The sequence below is a fragment of the Desmodus rotundus genome, chromosome 12, assembly GCF_022682495.2.
Source record: "Desmodus rotundus isolate HL8 chromosome 12, HLdesRot8A.1, whole genome shotgun sequence".
In the NCBI taxonomy this organism is placed as follows: Eukaryota; Metazoa; Chordata; class Mammalia; order Chiroptera; family Phyllostomidae; genus Desmodus; species Desmodus rotundus.
Window position 1 is genome coordinate 48,168,633 of NC_071398.1, and position 25,962 is coordinate 48,194,594.

General features: G+C 41.2%; 1 protein-coding gene across 8 annotated transcripts; it reads right to left on the reverse strand.

The window, feature by feature from the left end:
• Nucleotides 1–21,667, reverse strand: LOC112321249 (zinc finger protein 724). 8 transcript variants are annotated; one of them, XM_071219930.1, is made up of 6 exons: nucleotides 21,367–21,667; nucleotides 18,010–18,227; nucleotides 15,507–15,633; nucleotides 15,054–15,149; nucleotides 4,340–4,413; nucleotides 1–3,471 (listed from the first exon to the last, which is right to left on the reverse strand). In XM_071219930.1, the coding sequence occupies exons 2-6, from the start codon at nucleotides 18,022–18,024 to the stop codon at nucleotides 2,032–2,034; spliced, it is 1,752 nt and encodes a 583-aa protein (XP_071076031.1). In that variant the 5' UTR covers nucleotides 18,025–18,227; nucleotides 21,367–21,667; the 3' UTR covers nucleotides 1–2,031. The 8 variants fall into 8 exon arrangements, with proteins under 8 accessions (XP_071076031.1, XP_071076026.1, XP_071076028.1 ...); XM_071219925.1 differs by having other exon boundaries at nucleotides 18,010–18,292; XM_071219927.1 differs by lacking the exon at nucleotides 21,367–21,667 and adding an exon at nucleotides 20,982–21,129 and having other exon boundaries at nucleotides 18,010–18,292.
• Nucleotides 21,668–25,962: the final 4,295 nt, after the last annotated feature.

A 25,962-nucleotide genomic window follows, 5' to 3' on the forward strand; every position in this document is an offset into this window, starting at 1 on the left:
TAGACATTTGATGAAAAGCCTAATGACATTCACTTTTGTTAAACTGCTCTCTGATGATATCCAGTTTTGATCTTCAGGTCAAAGCATTAACATGGACATGAATTACATGTGGTTGCTCTCAAAGATGTACATTCTGATGTCTAGGCAATCGTGAGACGTGGAAAAAGGCTGTGCTACATACATTTACATAATTTCTCTTCACTGTGGTTTTTTCAGAGTTGCATAACACTAAACTCAAAAGCAACTTCTTTACCAAACTCATTGCATTTGGAACAGTATCGCCCCCGTGTTTCCCAACCACGGATCTTTGGGTAAACACTTTGCCACTTGTTAATTCCTGAGATCTGTCTTCAGGATGGACGTTCCGCTGTCTCATAAAGAATAAATCATAATGCAGGATGACTGCTATGTGGGGCGGTTAGTGGGGGGAGGGATCAAGCAAAAAGGAAAATGGACTCATGCACATGGACAGGTGTGGTGACTGCGGTGGGGGGGAGGTATGAGGGGGCTAAATGATAAGTTAAAAATACAATAAAATCTTTTAAATCAATTAGGCAAAAAATACCACCTTAATAAAAATGGGCAAATGACATTAAAAAACGTTGCCCTATTCACAGGAAGTAGGAAATCTTTGGTGAACCCTGAGTTTCATGCAATACTCAACAGCCTCGCCACGCCCAGTACATTTTTAAGGCTTCTCTTCAATATAAATTCTCTGATGTTGAATGAGGCTTGAGCAATGGTGAAAGGTATTCTTAAATTTTTCATTTTTATTGTTTTTCTCCAGCATGGATTTTCCAGTATTGTCTACGTTTTGAGTACAGGTTAGAAGTTTTCCCACATTACCTACATTTGTATGATTTGTCTCCATAAGAATTCTCTGGTGTTGGGTAAGATACCACTGATGATTAAAAGATTTGGCACCTATACCACATTTATAAGGTTTCACTCCAGTATGAGTATGTTCTGAGTAAGTTTTAAAGGGTGATTAAAGGCTTTCCCAGATAGTCCCCATATATAAAGCTTTCCTCCAGTATGGCTTCCCTGATGGTCAGTCAGAGGTGAGGACTGGACAAAAACATTGCCACATTCTCTACATTTATAAGGCCTGTGTTCCAGTATAAATTCTGTGATTCTAAGAAAGTGTTCATTAATCATAAAAGGATATACTACATTCTCTATATTTGTAAGATTTCTCCTGAGTGTGAGTCCTTCTCTCATGTAGAGTAAGACATGAATGCTTATTAAAGACTTTGACACATGCTTTACATTTCTAAGGCTTCTCTCCATTACAGTTTGTCTCATGTTGTGTAAGAAACCAAAAGTAATAGTTTTCCCACATTTTCCACACTTGTAAGGTTTCTTTCAACAATGTTTCTTTAAAAATATTATTTATTTATTTATTTATTTTTAGAGAGGGGAAGGGAAAGAGAGAGAGGGAGAGAAACATCAATGTGTGGTTGCCTCTCACGCACCTCCTACTGGGCGCCTGACCTGGCCCGCAATCCAGGCATGTGCCCTGACTGGGAATGGAACTGGTGACCCTCTAGTTTGCAGGCCGGTGCTCAATCCACTGAGCCACACCAGCCAGGGCTCACCAATGTTTTATTTCATGTTTAGTAAGGTACAAATGCAAATAAAAAATGCTTTGCCACACTTTTTACATGTGTAAGGTTTGTGTCCACAAAGAATGATCTGATGAGAAGCTTTGAAAAGTGTTAAAGGCTCTGCCATATTCTCTACATTTGTAAAAACTATACCATACTTGTTACATCTATAAAATTTCTGTCCAGTATGGACTTTCTGATACCCAATAACATTTGAACACCAGTAAAAGGCTTTGCCACATTTTCTACACATTAATGTTTCTCTCTGGTATGAATTTTCTAATGTCGAGTAAAGTTTAAGCACTAGCTAAAGGATTTAACATATGCTCTACATATACAACGTTTTATACAGGATAATTTCTTCTATGATCAGTAACAGTTTAAGACCAACAGCTCTGCGATATTCTATACATTCATCAGACATCTATCTGATATGAATTTTCTGATGTCGATTAAGCTTTGAGGACTTGCTAAAGGCTTTACCACATTCTCTACATTTGTAAGGCTTCTCTCCACTATGAATCTTCTCGTGTTCAGTAAGGTATGAATAGCGGATAAAGGCTTTACCACATTCTTTACATTTGTAAGACTTCTCTCCAGTGTGGATTATCTTATGATAAGTAAGGTGTGAGAATTGCCTAAAGTCTTTGCCGCATTCTGTACATTTATAAGGCTTCTCTCCAGTATGAATTTTCTGGTGTTTAGTAAGGTATGAGGACTGGCTAAAAGCTTTACCACATTCTCCACATTGATAAGCCTTCTCTCCAGTATGAATTTTCTGATGTTGAGTAAGGTATGAAGACCGGCTAAAGGCTTTACCACATTCTGTACATTTATAAGGCTTCTCCCCAGTATGAATTTTCTGGTGTTCAGTAAGGTGAATGGACTGCCTAAAGGCTTTACCACATTCTGTACATTTATAAGGCTTCTCCCCAGTATGAATTTTCTGATGTTTAGTAAGGTCTGAGGAATGACTGAAGACTTTACCACAATCTCTACATTTATAAGGCTTCTCACTAGTATGAATTCTCTCATGACAAATAAGCTTTGAGGACTTGCTAAAGGCTTTACCACATTCTCTACATTTATATGACTTCTCTCCAGTATGAATTACCTGATGATAAGTAAGGTGTGAGAATTGCCTATAGGCTTTGCCACATTCTCTGCATTTATAAGGCTTCTCTGCAGTATGAACTTTCTGGTGTTTAGTAAGGTATGAGGACCGGCTGAAAGCTTTACCACATTCTCTACATTGATAAGGCTTCCCTCCGGTATGAACTTTCTGGTGTTTAGTAAGGTATGAGGACTGGCTAAAGCCTTCACCACATTCTCTGCATTTGTAAGGTTTCTCGCCAGTATGAACTCTTCTCTCATGTTCAATAAGACATGAGTTCCATTTAAAGGATTTGCCACATGCTTTGCATTCATAGAACTTCTCTCTAATATGAATTATCTGATGTGCACTGAGAGCTGAAGGGCAATTAAATGTTTTACCACATATTTTACATTTATAACGTTTTTCTCCTGTGTGGATTACCTTAAGTCTATTTCGACTGAATATTTGACTGAAGATTTTGCCACACGGTACAGATTTGTAACCATCCTCTCTTGTAGGAATACTCCCTTTTTCGTCATGATTTGAAGATTGCTTTAAAGACTGGACACGTTTACTTTGTCTGTCTGTCTTCTCCACGATAGGAATGTCCTGATGTGCATTGTGACTTGACATATGGACAAAGACTTTTCCGCCTTGATTTTGGTTCTCCAGAAGCTCAGTATTCTGATGTGCATTAAGATTTGACTTGTGGTCAAAATTTTTCCAATGTTGATTACACTGATAACTTCTGTCTTCATTATATGTACCCTGGTAATCAGTGAAGATAAAAAGACCTTTAGTGAATGCTCTAAGTTCAGCAAACATGTATACTTATTCCCAAATGACTATACCTATTAAACCATGATGATTGTACAAAAAATTGTTGCTGCCCTAACTGGTGTTGCTCAGTGGGCTGGGATTCGTCCCACAGACAAATGTCGCTGGCTCAATTCCCAGTTAGTGTACACGCCTGAGTCGCAGGCCAGGTCCCTGGCTGGGGCTCATGTCAGAGATGCCTGATGGATGTTTCTCTCTCGCATCGATGTTTCTCTCCCTCTCTCTCACCCTCCCTGACCCTGTCTCTAAGATATGTGAGTAATATCTTTAAGAAAAATTGCTCCCAAGTTAACAAAAAATTATACATATTGAAATAAAAACCTTATTTTGCAATAAAGTATATTATTTTAATTTGATATGTGCATTATAAAACACTAAATTTTAGAAATTATTGGTTGAAAGTTGAATCCCACTCTACATGTTAAACAATTCAATCATTGCTCACACCATGGATTATGTGAGTTCTTAGATTTTCCAGACTTCCTTTAAATGAATATATACCCTTGGAAAATTGTTTCCAGTCTTTGCATTTATTAACACATTTTACTGAAACTATAACTGACTTAAAGTGGGGGGTGTGGGAGGCTTCCCCAAATGTGTACTATTTTTAAAAAATATTTTTTATTGATTATGCTATTATAGTTTTCCCAATTTTCCCCCTTCTATCCCCCCTCCACCCTGCCCCCACAACCCTCCAGCAAAATGTGTATTATTTGTAACCTCATTAGGTAACAAGGATTTTTTAAAAATAAATAATTGTCCCAAGTTACATTATCAAACCACACCTTCTATATCTTACCAGCGTTATTTTAGAGAATAAATCTTCCATCCCTGGGTTTCTCAACAAGGCCTGGTTGTCTTCAGATGACACAGCTGAAAAATACGAAATAAAGTCTCACTGTTTTGACACTCTGGTGAGTGTGCATTGAACTTTCCAACAAGTATTGACCAAATCACATTTTTGAGTACTCCAAATGAAAGTTAAATGTTAAAAGCAAGACAAAGAAAGGTACATGAGGTAAAGTCACATCAAAAAGGTTGTACTTAAACAAAAAACGTCAATTAATGAAAAAAAATCAGTTTTCTTCCCAGGTGCTTGAAGATTGGCTGCCATCACGAACTACACGGTAACTCTGCAGACCAGGAAGTGCATGACCAATAACGACTTCACCAGAGCAGATGGTCGTTAATGTCTTTCACCCCGGGAAGGCAACAGCTTGCAAGAAAGAAACGCAAGAAGAACTAGCCAAAATGTGTAAGACCCCACCAAATGGCATCTTTGTGCTAGGATGCAGAACCCATTTTGGTGCTGGCAAAACAGGCTTTGGCATGATTTATGATTTTAATCAAAAATTACCCAAACACAGACCTGCAAGATATGGCCTATACGAGAAGACAACGTCTTCAAGAAAACAGAGTGAGGAATGCAAGAAAACAATGAAGAAAGTCAGGTGGACTGCAAAGGACAATCTTGGTGCTGGCAAAAAGAAGAGTCTTCACTGACTTCATCAGTGGACATTATGCAGATTTTTCATGACAGAAGTATAAAATAAGAAATTAAAAAAAGAATTTGCCCCACCGCCCTAAATTGGATTGCTAGTAGAATGAGACCTCACTGGTACCCCTTTGAAGGTGATTGAAACCTTCAAAGAGATCACTATCAAAATCACAATGACACTTTTGGCAAAAATAGCATCTTTATTCTAAAATTAAAATGGACCCTGATTGGTGTGGCTCAGTTGGTAAAGGCGCACTGTCCTTCAAAGCAAAAGGTTGCCAGTTCCATTCCCAGGCTGGGCAGATGCTTAGGATGTGGGCCAGGTCCAAAGTTGGAGGTGTGTGTAATGCAACCAGTTGATGTTTCTCTAGCACATGAATGTTTCTCTTCCTCTCCCTCTCTCCCTCCCTTCCCCTGTCTATAAAATTAAATGAGTAGAATCTTTAAAAAACATATTTCAGTGGGAGGAACCAAGATGGCGGCGTAGGTAGACACACTGCGCCTCCTCGCACAACCAGAACTGACAGAGAATTGAACAGCAAGGGGGACCGACTCCAAGGAAATAGAAAATAAACATTCATCCAGACTGATAAACCGGACGAACGGCGGGCAGCGAAGCACACCACGCAACCCAGGGCTCCAGCTCGGGGGAAATAAAGCCTCAAACCTCTGATTGAAAGCGCCCCTGGGGGTTGGGGCGGCAGCAGGAGAGACTCCCAGCCTCACAGGTGAGGTTGTTGGAGAGACCCACAGGGGCCTAGAGTGTGCACAGGCCCACTTACTCGGGAACCAGCACCAGAGGGGCCCAGTTTGATTGTGGGTAGCGGAGTGAAAGATTGAAATCCGGAGGACAGTGAGGCAGGCGCCATTGCTCCCACTCGGCCCCTCCCCCACGTACAGCATCACAGCGCAGCCACCAGCATTACCCCGCCCCAGTGAACACCTAAGGCTCCGCCCCTTAAAGTAACAGTCACGCCAAGACAAACAAACAAACAAACAAAAAAATGGCCCAAATGACAGAACACTTCAAAGCTCCAGAAAAAATACAACTAAGCGACGAAGAGATAGCCAACCTATCGGATGCACAGTTCAAAGCACTGGTTATCAATATGCTCACAGACTTGGTTGAATCTGTTCGAAAAACAGATGAAAAAATGAAGCCTATGCTAAGAGAAACAAAGGAAAATGTACAGGGAACCAATAGTGATGAGAAGGAAACTGGGACTCAAATCAATGGTATGGACTAGAAGGAAGAAACAAACATCCAACCAGAAAAGAATGAAGAAACAAGAACTTGGAAAAATGAGGAGAGGCTTAGGAACCTCCAGGACACCTTGAAACGTTCCAACATCCGAATTATAGGGGTGCCAGAAGGAGAAGAGGAAGAACAAAAAATTGAAAACTTATTTGAACAAATAATGGAGAACTTCCCCAATCTGGCAAAGGAAATAGACTTCCGGGAAGTCCAGGAAGCTCAGAGAGTCCCAAAGAAGTTGGACCCAAGGAGGAACACACCAAGGCACATCATCATTACATTACCCAAGATTAAACGCAAGGACCTACATCCAAGATTACTGTATCCAGCAAAGCTATCATTTAGAATGGAAGGGAAGATAAAGTGCTTCTCAGATAAGGTCAAGTTAAAGAAGCTCATCATCACCAAGCCCTTATTATATGAAATGTTAAAGGGAGTTACCTAAGAAAAAGAAGATCAAAAATAGGAACAGTAAAAATGACAGCAAACTCAGTTATTAACGACCACACATAAAACAAAAACGAGAGCAAACTAGGCAAACAACTAGAACATGAGGGTTGTCAATAAGGGAGTGGGAGGGGGAGAGGGGGGGAAAGGTACAGAGAATAAGTAGCATAGATGATAGGTGGAAAATAGACAGGGGGAGGGTAAAAATAGTGTAGGAAATGTAGAAGCCAAAGAACTTATAAGTATGACCCATGGACATGAACTGTGGGGGGGGGAATGTGGGAGGGAGGGGGGTGGGCAGGATGGAGTGGAGTGGGGGGGGAAATGGGACAACTGTAATAGCATAATCAATAAATATATTAAAAAAACATATTTCAAAGCTGCTGTTATCGAAAAAGTATAATACAAACATTACGACAGAGGTAAACAATGAAGCGTGGTGGACTAAATAGCCTACATCATACAACTTCTCCTGCACAAGGCCAATGACCTTCAGCAGGGTGCTGAAACCACAAAATAAAAGGAGGACATTCCATTCTGGCCATGTAGCTCAGTTGGTTAGTGTCCTGATACACCAAAACGATGGATTTGATCTCTGCTCAGGGCACACATAAAAAGCAGCTGGTAACCGCATAAACAAATGGAACAACAAACCAATGTTTGTCTCTCTCTTTTCCTTCTTCTCTATTTCTAAGATCGATAAAAACAAAGTGTAAAATATTGCTGGCTGTAATTAAAGGTGATCTTGAACAAGTGTGTTAATACCACAAAATAAGAAAACAATATTCTCATAAACAAACAGTGTTGAGAATTTGTTGGTCCAAATGTAAAATAGTGAGTGAAGTTAAGACGCTTCCCTGGAATAATAAACAAATATTAAATAAGAATGGATAAAATATTGAAACGTAAAGCTAGTAACAGTTAATCTACTAAATGAAATAGTATAAGAAAGATTTTATAGCCTTAGTTTTTGTTTATTACAACACCAAAAAACACCTTTAAATAAAGCAAAGGTACACAAATGGAATCACACCAAATGTAAAAATTTCTGCACATTAAGGCAAATAATTAGCGGGTTAAAAGCACAACCTGTAGAAAGAAAATCTGTGCAAAGCATATATCTGATAAATCTTTAATATTCAAAATATATAAAGAACTTTACAAACAACATGAGAGCCGTGGCCAGTATGGCTTAGTGGACTGAGCGCTGGCCTGTGAACCAAAGGGTCACTGGCTCGATTCCCAGTCAGGGCACATGCCTAGGTTGCAGGTCAGGTCCCCAGTAAGGGGTATGCAAGAGGCAACCACCCATTGATGTTTCTCTCCCTCTCTTTCTCCTTCCCTTCCCTTCTAAGAGTAAATAAATAAAATCTTTAAAAAAAGTATAAAACATGGAACATAACTTTAAAGATGGCCGAAGATATGTGGTTAACGAATCTATAAGGAAAAAGTCAGGTATACACAATGGGGAAAGGCAGATTCTTTAATAAAGAGTGAGAGGAAAAACTGAACCAATATACACAAAATAATATAACCACACAACTTTCTTAGGCCATGTACCAAAATAAACTCAAATAGATTAAAAGCTAAAATGTAAGCCCTGAACCCATGAAAACACTAGAAAAAAGGATAGTCAATAACCTCTGCCATCACTCTCAGAAATACTTATTTGCATATACCTCAGTGGGCATAGATAACAAAATAAATAAAAAATAAGACTAAAACAAAGTAAGATTTTGCATAGGAAAGGAGACCATTAAGAAAACAAACAAAAATCTAACAAATTGGGGAATATATCCATCAATGATGCTAAATATCCAAAATATATAAGGAACTTACACAACACCAAAAAACCAAACGAGCCAATGAAAAAAAGGGCAGAGGACCTGAATAGTTATTTCTTTAAACAGAACATAAAATTGGCCAATAGACATATGAATAGATGCTCAAATCATTCATCATCAGAGAAATCAAGATAGGACCACAATGAAATACCACTAGCCACCTATCAGGATGGTAATTATCAATGAATCAACTGTGACAAAAGAACAAACCTGACTAAAAAGGGCCAAACACCTTAACAGAAAACACAATACAAAAGATACATAGATAAAAAATTAGTATCTAGCCCTGACCGGTGTGGCTCAGTGGGTTGGGTGTTGTAATGCTGAGCAAAAGCTCACTGATTCAATTCCTGGGTTGCAGGTTTGGTCCCAGATGGGGCACGTGCAAGGGTCAACTGATCCACGTTTCTCTCCCACATCGCTGTTTCTCTCCCTCTCTATCTCCCTCCCTTCCCCTCTCTAAAAATATATAAACAAAACCTAAAATAAAAAGTATCTAAAATGGCCATCCACATCTTACGTCACTAAGGAAATGGATATCATAAAAATGAAAACAGAACAAACAATACATTGAAGCAACACTAAACCCTTATTGGGCAGGTCAGAATCCAGAACACTAATGACAGAAAATGCTGCTATGGATGTGAAGCCATTGGAACTTTTATTCATTGGTGGTAAACATGTAAAATGGTACCGACCCTGGGGAGGAGAGTTTGTGGAGGTTCTCACAAAACTAAACATACACTTGTTATATGATCCAGTAATTGTGCTCCTTAGTATTTAACCAAAGAGCTAAAAACTTTTATCTACGCAAAAGCCTACAACGGACTATTTGTCAAAGCTTCAATCATAATTTAAAAAATTGGAAGCAATGGAGATATCTGTCATTTACCTTGGAGATATCAAGGTAAATAAGCGAATAAACTAAAATACATACAGTAAACTATTATTAAGTGCTATAAAGAAATAACACATCAAGCCATGAAAAGACATGAAGGAAACCTAGATACATAAAAATAAGAGAAGTAATTTAATCTGCCTGACCAGGTGCTCAGTTGCTTAGAGTATCATCTCAATACGCCAAGGTTGCGGGTTCATCTCCAATCAGGGCACATGCAAGAGTCAACTAATAAATGCATAAATAAGCGGAAAAACAAATCAATGTTTCTATCTCTCCCTCTTTCTCTCTGGTCCTCTCTCTTGCTAAAAAAAATCAATAAATGAAATAATAAAAACAAGAACTTTCCAATTTGAAAAGTCTACAAACTATAGGATAACAACAACATGACATTCTAGAAAAAACAAAGTGAGAGAAACAGTAAAAAGATAAACGGTACAAAAGTTTAGGAGACGTAGAGAAAAACAGGCAGAGCACAGAGTATTAGGGCTGAGCCACTGGTTGGCATGACACTGTAATCGTGGATGTGCGTCATCATAAAGTTTCCAAACTCGTAGAATATACAACCCAGCAGTGAACCTGATGGTCAACTAAAACGTTGGGTAATAATGATGTGCCAATGGAGGTTCATACACATCACAGATGTACCGCTCTGGTGGGGGTACTGAGAACGGGAGGAGGTTATGCAAGTGCGAATTCTTACTAACTTGTACACAGTTTTGCTGTGAACCTAAAACTGCTCTTTGAAAGTCATTAATAGACCATCTCTTTTAAAGTGTCTGTACTCAAGTCTGAGTCTTTCCTATGGTTCTTTACACATCCAAGAAACAAATGTTTGCATCCTCCATTAGAATCATACACACAATATGTACCACTTCACAACAATTACCATGACCGGTATCAATGAAACCAACAATACCAAGTGTTTCTGGAAGTGTGGAGAAAGTGGACACTATACACAGTTGAATGAAAGATAAATTGGTGCGAACTGGATAACAAGGAAGGGGGTTTCTCAAAAAAATAAAAATAGAATTGTTTCTTAATTCTACTTTTTACTTGTGGGCATTTATAAAAAAATAATTCAAAGGAGGATCTGTAAGAGACATGCACACACCTGTGTCAACTGGAGCATTACTCACAAAAGGCTGTATAGGGGGAAACAACCCCCATATCTGTGGATAAATAACTAGACTTAAAAAAAGTCAATCTCATAGGAATAAACAGGTAGTTATCTGGGTCGTGGTTTTAAGGCAAATGAGGAAGTGCTTGTTTAATGATATGGAGACATTTCTGCAAGATGGATGTTTCCAGACATCAGATAAACAGAGTATACTTAATACGACTGTTCTATACAATTACAGATGGATTAAGATGGTAGATTTTATTCACATGGTTTATTAAAATTTTTTAAAAATAATACTTGAGTTATAAAACTTCAAAATTTACATTCAATTTATAAAACTTTTTCAAATATATTTTATAATTTTGCTATTAGTTGTCCCATTTTTTCCCTCCTCTTTATTACCCTCCCCCTTAGTTCATGTCCATGGGTTATACATATGTTCTTTGGCTTCTCCATTTCCTGTACCATTCTTAACCTCCCTGTATTTTGTATCTACCATTTATGCTTCTTATTTCCTGTACTTTTCCCCCATTCTTCCCCTACCCACTCCCCACTGGTAACCCATGTGATCTCCATTTCTGTGATTCCATTCCTGTTCCAGTTGTTGATAGTTGTGAGTTTGCTGTCATTTTACTGTTCATACTTTTGATCATCTTTTTCTTAGATAAGTCCCTTTAACATTTCATATAATTAGGGCTTGGTGATGATGAACTCTTTTAACTTGACCTTATCTGGGAAGCACTTTATCTGCCCTCCCATTCTAAGTGACAGGTTTGCTGGATGGAGTAACCTTTGATGTAGGTCCTCGACTTTCATGACTTTGGATACTTCTTTCCAGCCCCTTCTTGCCTATAAGGTTTCTTTTGAGAAATCAGCTAAGAGTCTTATGGAAACTCCTTTGTAGGTAACTGTGTTCTTTTCTCTTGCTGCCTTTTAGATTCTCTCTTTATCTTTAATCTTGGGTAATTGAATTATGATGTGCCTTAGTGTGTCCTTCCTTAGGTGCAGCTTCTTTGGAACTCTAAGCTTCTTCGACTTCCTCAAAGTCTATTTCCTTTGCCAGATTAGGGAAGTTCTCCATTATGTTTTCAAATAAGTTTTCAATTTCTTGCTCTTCTTCTTCTCCTTCTAGCACTCCTATGATTTGGATGTTGGGATGTTTAGAGTTGTCCTAGAGGTTCCTAAGCCTTAACTCATTTTTTTGAATTCTTGTTTCTTCATTCTGTTTTGGTTGAATGTTTATTTCTTCCTTCTGCTCCAAAGTTTTGAATTGAGTCCCAGTCTCCATCCCTTTACTGTTGGTTCCCTGTATATTTTTCTTTATTTCACTTTGCATAGCCTTTACTTTTTCCTCTATTTTGCGACCATACTCAACCATTTCTGTGAGCTTCCTGATTACCAGTGTTTTGAACTCTGCATCTGATAGGTTGGCTATCTCTTCATCGCTTAGTTCTATTTTTGGAGTTCTGATCTGTCCTTTCGTTTGAGCCATATTTTTTTGTCTTGCCACACCAGTTACATTGTAAAGGGTGGAGTCTTAGGTATTTGCCAGGGTGGGGCACCACATGTCACTGCATTGTGGCAGTGTTTGGGGGAGAGGGGTCCAAGAGCAAACAATGCCACTTGCTCAGCTCTCGGCTGGCTTTGTCACTTCCCCTGCTATTCACAAACAAATTTCGCCCTTCTGGTGCTGATTCTCGGTTGGGTGGTTTTGTGTACATTTGCGGACCCTGTAGGTCTCTCCAATGAACTCTGCTGTGAGTCTGGTTGTTTCTCCAGCCACTGCAACCCCCCACAGGTTTTGAGGCTTTATTTCCCAGCGATGGAACCATGGGTGGTTGCATGGTCTGTCTCGTTCCTCAGTTGTTTCTCCCAGTTTTTCAGCACACAAATGTGAGACTGCCCCATCCTCCAGCTGCTGCCTTGCCAGGCGTCCTCTCCATTCTGCTGCCCATCTTCGCCCTTCCTTCTAGTCTGAATGAATGTTTCTCCTTTGACGCCTTGGTTGTCGGACTTCCATACAGTTTGACTGTCTGGCAGTTCTGGTTATTTTTTGTTCTTAAATTTGTTGTTGTCCTTCTTTTGGTTGTGCAAGGAGGCACAGTGTATCTACCTACAACTCCATCTTGGCTGGAGTTCCTTGATCCAATCTAGAAAATTTTTTATCTTGCGTAAACAGAATATAAATTCATCCATGAATAGATAGATATAAAATTAAAACTATTTCCATAACTACACTGAGTAAAAGCACCTCTGACCATTAACCAAGCACAGAAAGAAACAAGGTAAGTCATGAACAAAGTAGGGTAAAAACCAGACAAATGTGCACATAAGTTTAGTGGCAATTGACAGGTGGCTGATTCATATTTCAATTGAGTCCCACAATGTCTTCAGTGTACTGAGTTGAAAACTATCACTTACTTTCCTAATATATAAATAAATACCAAAATTTCAATCAACTAAATTTAGGGAACCTATTATAGAAAAGGAAACATGCTGCACTACCAGTGTATATTGTGGTTGAGTAAGACTGAGGTATGCTAGAGTCCCAGTCTCTCTCTTAAAGGGACAGCTTCTCTTAAAGCACAGACTTACCGGGATTTGATTACTCTGACCTCAAGCCTTGGGATAGCAGCTTGAAAGGTAGCAGGGGCTTACAAGGTGGAAATGAATTGACTGGCTTCAGGGCAAAAGCTGGAGGGGCAGCTTTCTCCCACACAGAATTGCTGGCAGAGCCCTCCCCAATACAAAGCTAGCAGGCAGGCACCATATCTGAGCCACCATCTACCTGGCTCACACTGAAGCTCTGTCCTAAAGATTTCCTGAGATGTCGCCCTACTTAACTTCAGAGCTCACCCACACCAGGTCCAGTGGCTGTTCTGTACAAATGGCCTCTCTTGTCTCATGCTTCGGACAATCCTTAATCTCAGAAACAAAATGTATTTGGCCTCTGCATGTCCCTTACATCTCATCCAGTGGCCATACGTCTGACACTAGCCACAGCTAGCCTTGGGTTGCAATGTGACATCCCTGGGTACCTCCAAAACCAGCACAAGTAGGAGCCATCTGTATATCACCCTGTAGCTGGGTCCAGGTGCCCCGGGAAATTCACAGGTTGTGGCTAACCTGGCACCTCCAGGAAGGACCCAGAGCCAGTGCACCCAGAAGACAGGTTAAACCCGTGTCAGATTACAACCCTACCACATCTACCATGACGCGCTAATGGAGCAGACGCTTTGAGTACCATGGCCCACTGAACATTCTTTTTTTTTTTTTTTTTTAAGATTTTACTTATTTATTTTTAGAGAGGAGAAGGGAGGGGCAAGAATAAGAAGAGAAATATCAATGTGTGGTTGCCTCTCTCATACCCCCAACTGTGGACCTGGCCTGCAACCCAGGCATGTGCCCTGACTGGGAATCAAACCTGTGACCCTTTGGTTCGCAGACCAGCATTCAATCCACTGCGCCATACCAGCCAGGGTGTTGAACATTCTTTTTAATATGAACTGCCTAATTATTCTGTAACTCACTTCTTATCACAGGAGCACTTTTGAGCATATTCTATCAGCACTTCTGAATACAAGTAAATGTGACAAGGGTCTAGTCAGAAAGTGAAAATGCACAGGACACAGTCCTGGGCAGCTGTGGATGGAACAAGAGAGAATGATAAAGTCATAGTGATGAAGAAGTCAGGTAAAAATAGAGACTTTTTTACCTGGTGAGCAGTGTTTTAAGGTCACCTATAGCAGTAACTTATTGAAGAACCCCATGAGGTGAATAGATACAGTAAACTATATAAAGTAATTAAAAAATACAGACTAGAAATAATCTTATTTAGTTCATACATAGCAAAAAAAGTTCTGAAATGAAACCCAAATTTAGATTTTCGTGTTCTGGGGAGGTGCATTATGCTGTAATAAAATCACTGAGTCTAAACTTTGTAGGATCTTGCTTGAAGACTCCATAGAATTAGAAATTATGTATCAGAATACGTGACATCTGACTCTAGGGTTACTGGAATTTCTGCAACAAATGCTAGGATCTTAACCCCTTCCTTTATAAACACCTTTCATGAGACAAGAACAAAACTTAAAAAAATAGGCTTAACATACAACTTGTCAGCAAAGTACATATATTTTCCTAGGTACCCAAAGGAAATGAAGAGGAGCCAGACCCTGGTGGCCCTCACAATCCAAGGAGAGGACTTTGGCCCCAACTGCTATTGGATGACAGAGGTCACTGGAGTAGAAAGAGTTGTGAGAGGATATAGGAGCATGGGACACTGTTGGAGACCAGCTGGCCCTCAGTGCCAGCAACAGAAATAAACCTGGGCTTTTCAAAATCCCTTCCACTGAAGCACAACTTCCCAAATCACACCTTAAAGTCTGCCTTCCTCCGTGACCTTTGGGCCTTTCACCTTTGTCATCTGCTTCCCCATTCCCACCTACCTGGGTGGGTGGAAATTGACTTTTTTCTCTGCATATCCCAGCGTTCCTTGATTTGCTCCAAAAAGGTGATCAGGTCTGGCTTAGAGACGACAAGACCTATTTATAAAAGAAAGAAACATAAGTTCTGATAGAGATGTTCCCATTTCCAATCTACCTTGTGAGCAGGTAAGAAGATTGCTAGAAAGTTAGAATATTCTAGAAAATGACTCTCCAAAATACTTTGATAGCATGCTAATTATTCTAGACATCATGTAAAATTTCAGACACTGAGTTCCTAATTCATATAGTTCAAGAAGTCTCTTCTTACAAAAGCAGATAACCTCCAATTTCTCCCTTGAGAGCAAGAATCTAAACTGTCCGTGCAAAGCATGAGCCACAAAAAGTATTAAACTAATAAAGAAAAATAAAAACCCTGCGGGTGGAGCAAGAACACTGAAAGGAAGTCATCCTCACCCAGAGAGACCAGGTTCCTGTAGTTCTCCAGCATCACATCCGAGTACAATTCCCGCTGACCTGGGTCCAGGCATTCCCACTCCTCCTGAGAAAAATCTACTGACACGTCCCTGAAGGTCAACAATCCCTGAAAAATAAAAGACACATTTACCAAGAAGACACCAGAAGAGTCCAACATGAGAACAGTATTAGCAAAAGTGGTTTTGACCTAAGAGAGTATCCTGATTCATCTAGTAAGATCATGTTGACCCATGATATTCTCTAATGTTATCTTCAAACACTGAGAAATGAGGATGGCACAGATACACGAATCCACTGTAGAGACTTTACTTTTTAGGAAAATAAACTTTAAAATGAAGGCATTGATACATGCATATGTAAGGCTGAATGTTGTAACTGTGTCACTCATAATCAATTGTGTATATTTCTCAGCTGGAAAAGACATGATGAGTTGGAAGTGTAAGTACTTCTTCATGTTTAATTCAGACAACAAAGAACTGCAGTTTTGTTGATTGTAGATTTGTAAGAATGTAGATTTGGATTCAGGAGTTTTGGGCTGGGACCTGTGTTTCTACATCTTTAACAAGCTCCTTTTTACTAATGACACGAATGACGCTGATCCACATGCCATACTTCTCAACAGCACAAAAAGGAAAACAGAAAATAATTCATACATGACTTTGACCTTAAGGAGTTTTATACAATTTATAGTTCTTAAGAAATAAGAATATTAGCAGCCACAATTCTATTTGAAAACTTAGCATAAGTAATCTTAGAACAAGGTTATTCTTCCTATGTTATGAGAATATTTTCTTTTTTAAAAATTTTATTTATTTACTTTTAGAGACAGGGGAAGAGAGGGAGAGAACAATCAATGTGTGGTTGCCTCTCACGCCCCCTACTGGGGACATGGCCTACAACCCAGGCATGTGCCCTGACCAGGAATTGAACCGGTGACCCTTTGGTTCGCAGGTTGGTGCTCAATCCACTGAGGCACACCACCCAGGGCTAAGAGAATATTTTCTGAAACATACAGCAAAAGGTATACCTTAAGATTGACTCCAAACTTGATCTACAATTCCCTCCTCACCACAAAGCCCCCAAATACTCAAATATGCATACAGAGACGTTCACTGTGGAAGTTCATTGCAATTTCTGTAACTAACAACAACTACTTAAGAAAGTTAGAAGACAAAGTAGCTCAAATAAAGGTAGCATTTGATGCACATAAACATATATACATGGAAACTAAGTACAATTGAAAAGTGATAGGAAACAGAATTTTCATGTCTACGAGAATATGATTACATTGCGATTCTGTAAATCTCATAAGTCTATGTGTGTTGTCTTTTATAAACTCAATAATGAGAAGAATATATAATGAAAAAAAGAAGTTAGTGCTATTGTTTGTTAATCTTTAATTTAAAAAAAAATTTTGTGTACCATTAGTGAAGAGCTGTATCTTAGAAATGTAACTGAATTGAACATATATTAATATGACTCATAAATTTTTTGAAAATACAAAAAGTGCTAATGTCGAGTATGTCTATGACATGAGTGTGGAATATAACAAAAACCTACAAAAACAAAGCCCGATTAACTAAGTGCTCCATGCCAAAGCTAGTGATCTCTAAGAAAAAAAGTACGGCCTTCCTTTCCAAAGCAAACAGAAACTAAGAACAGGGGAGTTTCCAAATGGAATATAATGTTTTTTTTTCACATCTCTCAATAATTCCCTGTCTGACCTTGTTAATTATAAAAAGAAACTATTAACTGCATAGTGAGGAGACCACCCCAGCCACAGGAATATCAGGAGGACTGGAACAAGACACCAGGTGACTGAGGTACATGTCCTCACTGCGATGACATTACTGGCAAAAATACAGAAATAAAGAAATCATTACATAAAAATGATCACAAATAACCATTATTTTTTGCAAATATAAATATACATGTACCTCCCACATATCAAACACAAATACTGTAGTACCTTTCAATAGTAAGATTTTTGTACAAATCTAGTGAGCAAGTATCTTTTATTTATTCTTCTTTGTCAGAACTTTCTGAGCTAGCCTGACCAGTAAAAAGAGTATTTTCTTACTCCTGGTCTACATAGCTGATGCTCTAGGCACATGAACCTAAAGTCGACATGTCCCTTCTTCACCGAAACTCGAGCCTCCGAGCCCATCCCAACTGGGATGTTGGACACGGGTGACTTCTCAGGTTGAGCTGTCACAGAGGGGATGTGTTAAGTAGTTGAATCATTAATTCAGGGCAGGAATTCATGTCCTTGGAAAGCCTGGATAAAGAAAATGCAGAGAAGGCTCTGGGACAAAGGAGAGAAGCATATAAACTGCTGACTTAGACAATCATAAGAAGAAAGGAAAAAAAATAACCTCCCTAGCCAAAAACATCAGAAGCAGAGAAATAAAGGTTGCAGTTTCTAAATCCACTGATGTCAGGAAGAAAAGTAATCAGCCTCCGATCAGGACACATCATTTACCTGAGCAGCAGCCATGGTGTCCTCGTCCTGCTTGGGGTTCTTTTCTCTGGGGATGATTTGCTGAGGGGTCACACCTGCATTTTGAGGATGTACCTTCAAAAGCGTCTGTATGGCCCCTTCATCTGCTTCCAGAATGCTCACGGAAGATGGATGAGGAAATGCTGAAAAGGTCACTCTCTCCAGTCCTTTGTCGCAGAAGAGTCGGGAACAATGAGCTCCTACATGGACACCACACTGTGAAGTTTTCTTTCTTTTTTTATGTGTTCTCTCTTCCCGCACATTTCTACAAACACAGCAATGAGAACATGCGCTGCTCTCCTGAGCCCCAAACCCAGCAGAGCACCTCGTAACCTTCCCTAATCAAAGCCTGCTTCTCACTCTTACAAAGGTGTGCTGGCATGCCTTTTCCATCCCCTTCTCCTTCCCTTCTGCCCTGCAGATAACCTTTGCCTTTTCTTTCTGCTAAGCTCCAAGGGCCCTTCTTTTGACTATGTCTCTTATTCCCTGAGCCCATTTCAACCTATGTGACTTTCTATCAATAAATACAATTTTCCTTTAAAAAAATGCATGCCCTTGCTGGGTGGCTTAGGTGGTTGCAGCATCATCCCATACATCAAAATGTTGCGGGTTTGATTCCTGATCAGGGTACTTCCCTAGGTTGTGGGTAAGATCCTCAGTCGAGGTGCATGCGGGAGTCAGCCCACTGAAGTTTCTCTTTCACATCAATGTTTCTTTCCCATTTTCCCTCTCTCTCTAAAATCAATGAACACATCCTCAGGTGAAAAATTTTAATCAATGCATCCCAAAGCATTCCTGCTAATCCCTGGGCTCACCACAGCATCACCTGGAGCACCTCATTAAGCAATGATGCCCCACCCAGAGCAGTTGTCCAACTTTGAGCAGGTTGACACAGTTGATGTCATTTCTCAAATCTTCTGAGGCGATTTAATAGGAGTCAGAAGGGAAACAGTTTAGCTCTCATAAACATGCAGACCCCTAGGGAATGAGGGCTCAACTCTATGTTGTAATTCTGCAAGTCGGCAATGCAGCCTTTGAAACTGCATCTTTATCTAGTTCCCTCCTGGTGCATGTGTTGCTCCCCAAAAGCTCTTATCTGTATCACTGGGCCAGACATAGCACACTCAGCACACCTGAAACCCCTGGGTCCTGTGAGGACTTCAGGCAGAAACTTCTAAAATGACAGACTCCCTAGAGAAATTTTTTTTCTTCTTTTCCAAGAAATTAAAAAGAATTATTTTCAAAACACAAAATGATAAATGCAAGTTTTGATGTTGAAAACTTTAAAAAAAAGCATCGAAGGTATGTTTGTCAAAATACACAATGAATAGATATGCTCTGGGGGAAACACATTTCAGGTAATCCAGTCCACCCTTCAATATTTTCAGAGTATGGACAATAGGGACTAGAGAGGAAGAGCTCCTTTTTGGTTCATAGTCACTAATTCAATAAATCATGTCAATGCAAGAAAATAGCTGCTGAACATTAGACAAACTCGTGAAACTAGATTCTGAATCTTAAGATCATTGACATCCTTACCAAGTGCACACTGTAAGAGCCTGATATTACTAAGTACCAATGGATGTTGCAACTTATGATAAACACTAGAAAGGATGCAGGGCTCAAAATTTAAACTAGATGCAATATATTGCAAAGGAAAATTATCTGGAATTTTTTAAATGTAATGACTTCTGTGGTCAACATTTTAAAAAAGATGAGACTACCTCATATTTAGAAAACAATGTTAAGTGCTGGTTCAGAGATATCACCAATGCTTACTTCAAATTAGTGACTACAGAAAAGCAGATATTCAACAGAGTCAGATTTATCTCAATATGTTTTTAAAAAATAAATTCAAAGTAAGATGAAAAAAAGAAAACCCAATGGAGAGAGAAAAAAAGACCTAATGGTTTTAATATTCCTTGAAAAAGCATCATGTGGTGAGAGACTCATTTCTTGTCGCAGGTCACCTTCCTCTTGCCATCCCAGGAAATGAGAAGGGACCAAGACTGGAAGACAAGTCTCTGCCCCCTGAGTGAATAAGGGTATCAGTTTGAAGCTAAGAATGATAAAATTCACAAGCCTTATAAACTGGAGATCTGCAACTGTCATTCAAATCTACTTAAGTGAAACAATTCAGCAAATGGTAAATATATAAAGTCACACGGCAGTATCTTACAAATTAATCATCCACACCCTTCTTCCTGCTACTCTGCATTTCTGTGTATGGATCTGTTTTCCTCTCTTCCCTGTTTCTCTGCACTGTTGTCTTTTCCTGTGTTTCCCCTCCCACCTCCCCTGCTCTTTCTCCCCTTTTCTCTGTTCCTGTACCTACACCTATTCAGTTGTTCCCTCAAACAACTGAAACCTATTTCACCTTTACTTGCTCTTTCTCTCTGATATATTTCTGATTGCTCCCGTCTTCATACATGGCTGTAGCCCCCGCCCATGCCTGTGTCCCCTCTGCTGCCCCTACTACAGTCTTTCCTGTCACCTCCCACATGCGGGCTGACTCCATGCTCCTAGTCCCTCTGATCCGTCATCCTGAAACACCCTTCCGTCCCACCGCTCGCTCCCGTAACTCCTCTCCTCAGAACCACTCCCTCCGCCTGAAGGGCCTCACCCTCTGCTGCCCCCACGTCAGCTCGCAGGCCCCGCTCCCTGTCAGCTCCCCTCGTCTCTCCGGGGCTCCCCCGTCCCCTAGGCATTTCGCCCCCGTCCTCCTCCTCCAGCTGCTCTCCCCACTTACTCTTCACTCCGGCGGGGCGGCCCCGTCCGTCCCACCTCCCTGCGTCGCCGTCCCTTACAGCCCCTCACCGACCTCCTCTCCCCCTCACGCGTCCTTCTCTCTCATTCCGCCTCCGGATCCCGTCACAGCCTCGTTCCGCCGCTTTCCGGCCGCCCCTTCGCCGTCACCGCTCCCACAAATCCCCTCCCCGCGTGGGGCAGGTCACCTCTCCTGGGGACACCGTGTTCTCCCCTCCTAAGTCCCACCCCATGGAAAGTGTGCTCTTCTTGGATTCGGGTCTCTTATTAAATTGGGAGTGGGGTCTGCAGATCCCGTGGCCGCGGCGAAGTCCGGGCTCCAGGAACCGGGAGTGGCCGGGCGGGGGGAGGGGGGTGGCGGGGTGACGGGGCGGGGGGCGGGGTGACGGGGCGGGGGGCGGGGTGCACAGGCTTTGACTGCGTCTCCCGCGACTTTAAAGGGCGTGGCGTGGGAGTGCTGCCCAGGGAAGCGCTTACAGCAGGAAAATCTCCTTGCAAGCTGCGTCCATTGCCTGAAGGCTGAGAGTTTTCCTGAAACTAACGCAGAGCGTCCCAGGGGGACGGCGGACTCACCGCGATAGGAGGGTCGGAGCGGCGACTTCAGCAACTGTAGTGACCCTCAGGCTTCACGTGCGTAGGAAGCAGGACTGAGAAAATTAGGTTTCAAACGGAAAAAAAGAAACCTGGAAGAACAACACAGACTTTCCTACTCCACAGCCACTTCTGCGTCTGTAAGGAACTGCGCACGCTCTGCAGATCAAAATGTGGGCGGGGGTCAGAGCCTGAGATTTGCGCTTACGCCGTGGGAGGCGGTGCTGCGGCGAAGCAGAGATAGAGGAATACGCGGGTGGAGGGTCCCAGTGGCCTGCCCTGGGCTCTACTCCACCTCGTTTTCATTGGTTATAATCTTTCCTTGGTCATTGTGTTTGGTTTACCCACATCATTACTCCTACAATTTGTACCAGTGAAAGGGGAGGGAAACGGAATCCGGGTGATGGAGGAACTTAAGAGTTGGAAAATTTTAGTTTTAGGTAACGGTTAATAAGCCTAGTGGTTAATGCAAGTAAAAAGCTACTGTTGCCAAACTGAAGGTGCAGTCCATCCTGACTCCAGGAGACCACAAGAAAGTCAACCTCCGTGCTCCAGAAGAGACTGTAATCAAGACGGTGTCTGAGCCATGTGTTCCAGGGACAGAAATCCCTCCCTCCAGGGCACAGATAAAGGAAATCACCCAGTGTATCAGGGTGCGGTCAGGCCCCCACACCCAAATAGGGACTTGTAATGGGGTCCAGAACTCGGGGTTCCAGGAAATATTAAAAATATAAGATGTCCTTACTCCCACAAGTTTGAACTGGGGGATGGGACACATGGAACAAGGGCCTTTGAGTTATTTTGCGTATCAACAATTTTGCAAATAAATTCAACAAGTCATTTAACCTATCTGTAACTTTTGACTGGTTTCGTAGATATGTTAAGTAGATGTGGCCATGCTTTGAGCCAGTGAGATGGGAGTGACTTCCACCCAGAACATAACTGGGGAGCAACTCCCCCTAGTTACAGTGCCTGCACGAGAGCTTGGAGCCGGTTGGCTCCATGTCATGGGGCCATGCCTGCCTGGACTTACTATGGCAGCCCAAAAAAGCTGGAGAAATACGTGAGTGCTGGTAGATGTAGCTGATTGTGGGAGGAGTCGGAATGGGGATGCAGAGGAAGATTCCAGCCAGCATGTAAATTCAGGCGCCCCAGCCATGTGGGATGCGACATAGTCTTGAGGTTGGGGAAAACACGTGGTTTTTGACTGGGTGCAGAACTATGCAATTTTGGGGCTCCCTTTGCCATGCAGCTTAGGAAGCTGGAAAGCAAGATGTAGAAGCGATGCAGAGCTCTCTCTTGGCAGTGTGGAAGAATGCAATAGAGACACTGCAGGAAGGAAAGGGGTGAAAGGACTCTTGCTGTTGGCCATGAGAAGGTGCCATGCAGGTTCGGATTAAGAACTGCAGATCCTGGTGACACAGCTGATGGTGCTGGGAACCACAGGAGGCCTGCCGGCCAAGCACAGATTACTGGGAAGAACTGGGGGCTACCTGAGCCACAGGCTTCTATTTCTTTTCCTGAGATAGGGTAGCCTGGACCAGGCAAAGGGGAGAAGGAAGGACTGTGTGTTTGTGGGTGTTTTAAGAGATTTTGGGATTTTAATGTAGACATTAAGTCATTATTCTAAGTTTGTATAACTTTTGAATAAATAATTCTGATAGAGGATTTAAGTGTTGGAAAATTTTAGTTTAAGAAATAGCTAATAAGCTTAGTAATCAATGCAGGTAAAAGCTTTTGTTCCAGGAACTGAAGGTATGACACACCCTGACTCCAGGAGACCATAAGCAGTTCTCCCTTTGTTCCTCAAGACTGCAAGCAACTCAAGATGTTATCTGAGGCACTGTGCTCCAGGGTGAGAAGACCAGTGCCCAGAACACAGCTAAAGACCACTGCCTGGGGCAACGCTAAAGACCACCGCCCAGGACAAGAATGCTGAAGTTGTTTTTTTCTAATCCAATTAACTTTTCCCTGAATTTCAAAACCCCTCACTGCACCTTGTTTATTCCCTGCTATAAAAACCTTGGCCTGGCAAGAAAAGACAAGGTGGTCTGTTAGGGTCCGCCATCTTCTCAGATCGCCGGCCATCTGAATAAAGCACCCATAAAGATTCAATCCCTGTCGCTGCTTATTGGGTTTGGTAGTGACAGGCAGCCTGAACTCCGCTGTCTTTTCCGGTTTCGATTCCTTTCCTTTTCATCAAACTCTGGCATTGAGAGGCATAATTCCCTGGTGGTGGGCAAGGTGAGCCTAGTACAGGAGGACCCCAGTAGAAGTGGGGGGATCCATTCAGTAACAGTATCTTGTCCAACCCTCCCTCCCCCGCCAATGGGTCCGTTCTGTAACACCAGGACACAGGACACAGATTTTTTTTTAAATCACCAGTTATTGAATGAAAGGATGTTAAGGAAATTGCTGGACTGCATCTTCTTATCTAATTAACCTCTTTATCTTCACTTTTCCCCCCCCTTGAATTCCAAATCCCTTACCTACACTTTTTTTTCTCCTTATAAAAAAGGTAGGATTGAAATGGAATTTAAGATGATCTGTTAGGGTACATAACCTGCTGTCTTCTCAGATCTCCTGCCATCTGGATAAAGTGCCCATAAAGATTCGATCCCTGTCTCTGCTTATTGGTCCTGGTAGCGACAGGCAGCATGAACACCAACTTTTCCAGTTTCACTTGGATCGTGCTGCTTGTCACTGCTTGGCCAAAAGCCAGAGACAGGGATTGGATTATAATGGTGCTTTTTATTAATATCAGAGGTTAGGAATCAGAGAATTTGGCAGGTAAAAAACCTAATATCCACCTTCCCCTTGAGTTTTCAAAAATTTATGTTGGGGGAACACAGGACTCTGGGAGGGAGGAATTCCTAGGGGGAGCATGGCCTTGAGCTTTCCCTTGGGTATAACGGGACAGGGAGCTGCAAAGGTAGTTGAGCAGCTTCACCCCAGGCCCCCTCCCTTCCTTCTGATGTTCTCTCTCCCTGTTACGTGGGATAGATAGTAAACCAAGGCAGGGAGGAGGGAGACATGTCTCATCCACAAATGCAGCAGTCCCGAGCTCTGCCCAATAGGATTGCTGGGTGTTCTAAACATCACAAGAAACCCCATGATAGTGCCCTTGAGGGAGGGAGCCCTTGAAATTCTGCATCATTTCCACTATCAGGGAGAAAACCTTTGAAACTGTGTATTCATCCCAAGGTCTAGAAGGGGGAAGGCAGTACCCAAAGAAAACGCCCATAAAACAACTTTTGTTAATCGCCTGCCCTTGTTCACTGTTTTACAAGGGGGTCTCTGGTGCTTACAAAAGGAGCCCATAAAAAACCGGATAACTTCCTCAACTTTAACTAACTGCCTCCTGTAAGGAGTCTGTTTTACAACAAGATGAACAAATGTATTAAGGTAAGAATTTTGGTTAACAACCCTCCACACATACCTACTTTTGGGTAGTCAAGTCCCCCTGTGGGAAGCTGGCACCACCTTTACCCACCAATCAATATGTAACTACGTCACCTCCATCCCGCGAACTGTATAAGCTCTCAGAACAAAGGATCTTTGCTTTTGTCACCCTTGCTTTTTGCGACCCAAGCCTATGCCTTTCATCCCCACCTTGGCGAGGCCAGTTCTCTTCCATAACTTCTGACTCATAAACTTTGTTGGCATGCTGACATGCTGATCTGTAGTTCTTTACTGTGTCGGCAAGAACTGAGGTTTTCCCTGTAACACCTGTGTTTTATGACCTGTGCCAGTGCCAGCCTATCTCATAGCTGCAAGAAATGTCAAAGAAAGTTCTGTTGTGGTCTCTCCAGTCTCTGATAAATAAATGTCTTTATTAGTGGTTCCTGAAATATGACAGTCATCCTCCCCATTCCTGGGGGCTGGACGCTCGCTCACGGTGGAGGCTGGGTTGAATGTCTGTTTCCCTTTGGTTGACTGTTACTGTAGGAGATCTCAGCCAGAACATAAGGTCACGTATCCACTTAATTGGTTATATATTCTGGTAGTAATTAGCTAAAAAGTATTCTCTATTTTCCTTATCCCTAAAAAGGACTTTATCTCTATTTTCCTTATTAATATTTCTTTCCAAAATTAATTTTTGGTGACCCCCCGATAATTAAATTTTGGATAAGATCTTGCCACACATATTCAATATATTTAAGATTTCTATTAGATGTGTATTGACTGATGTTTAGTAAAGTTTGACTCTTGGTTAAATATATTGCCCAATTCATTATGTTTTAACATCTTCCACATTATGGATTTCTGATGCTCAGTGAAGATTCATTCTGCCTCAATTCCTTCCAAATTCATTATATTTGTATTCTTTCTGTAATGAGAATAACTATCATATTCATTTATCAGTGAAGAATGGATCAAAACTTTCTATTTTTTATTGCAAAATTTGATTTTCAAACTTGGAAGGATTCCTCCCAGTTGTGAAAACTAAGGAACCATTTTAACAAATTTCTTAATTTGATTACACTTATACTCTGTTTTAATGTCTATAGTTGACCCTGATATAACTGAAAGCTTAATCTGATCATTTTATCAAATCTACGTACTTGTTTCCTGAAC

Coding starts and splice junctions, on each gene's coding strand:
- LOC112321249 (XM_071219930.1), bottom strand. Junction 15,150..15,506: donor CAGGAACCTGGTCTCTCTGG/GTGAGGATGACT, acceptor TTTTATAAATAG/GTCTTGTCGTCTCTAAGCCA. Junction 3,472..4,339: donor TATTCTCTAAAATAACGCTG/GTAAGATATAGA, acceptor ACTGATTACCAG/GGTACATATAATGAAGACAG.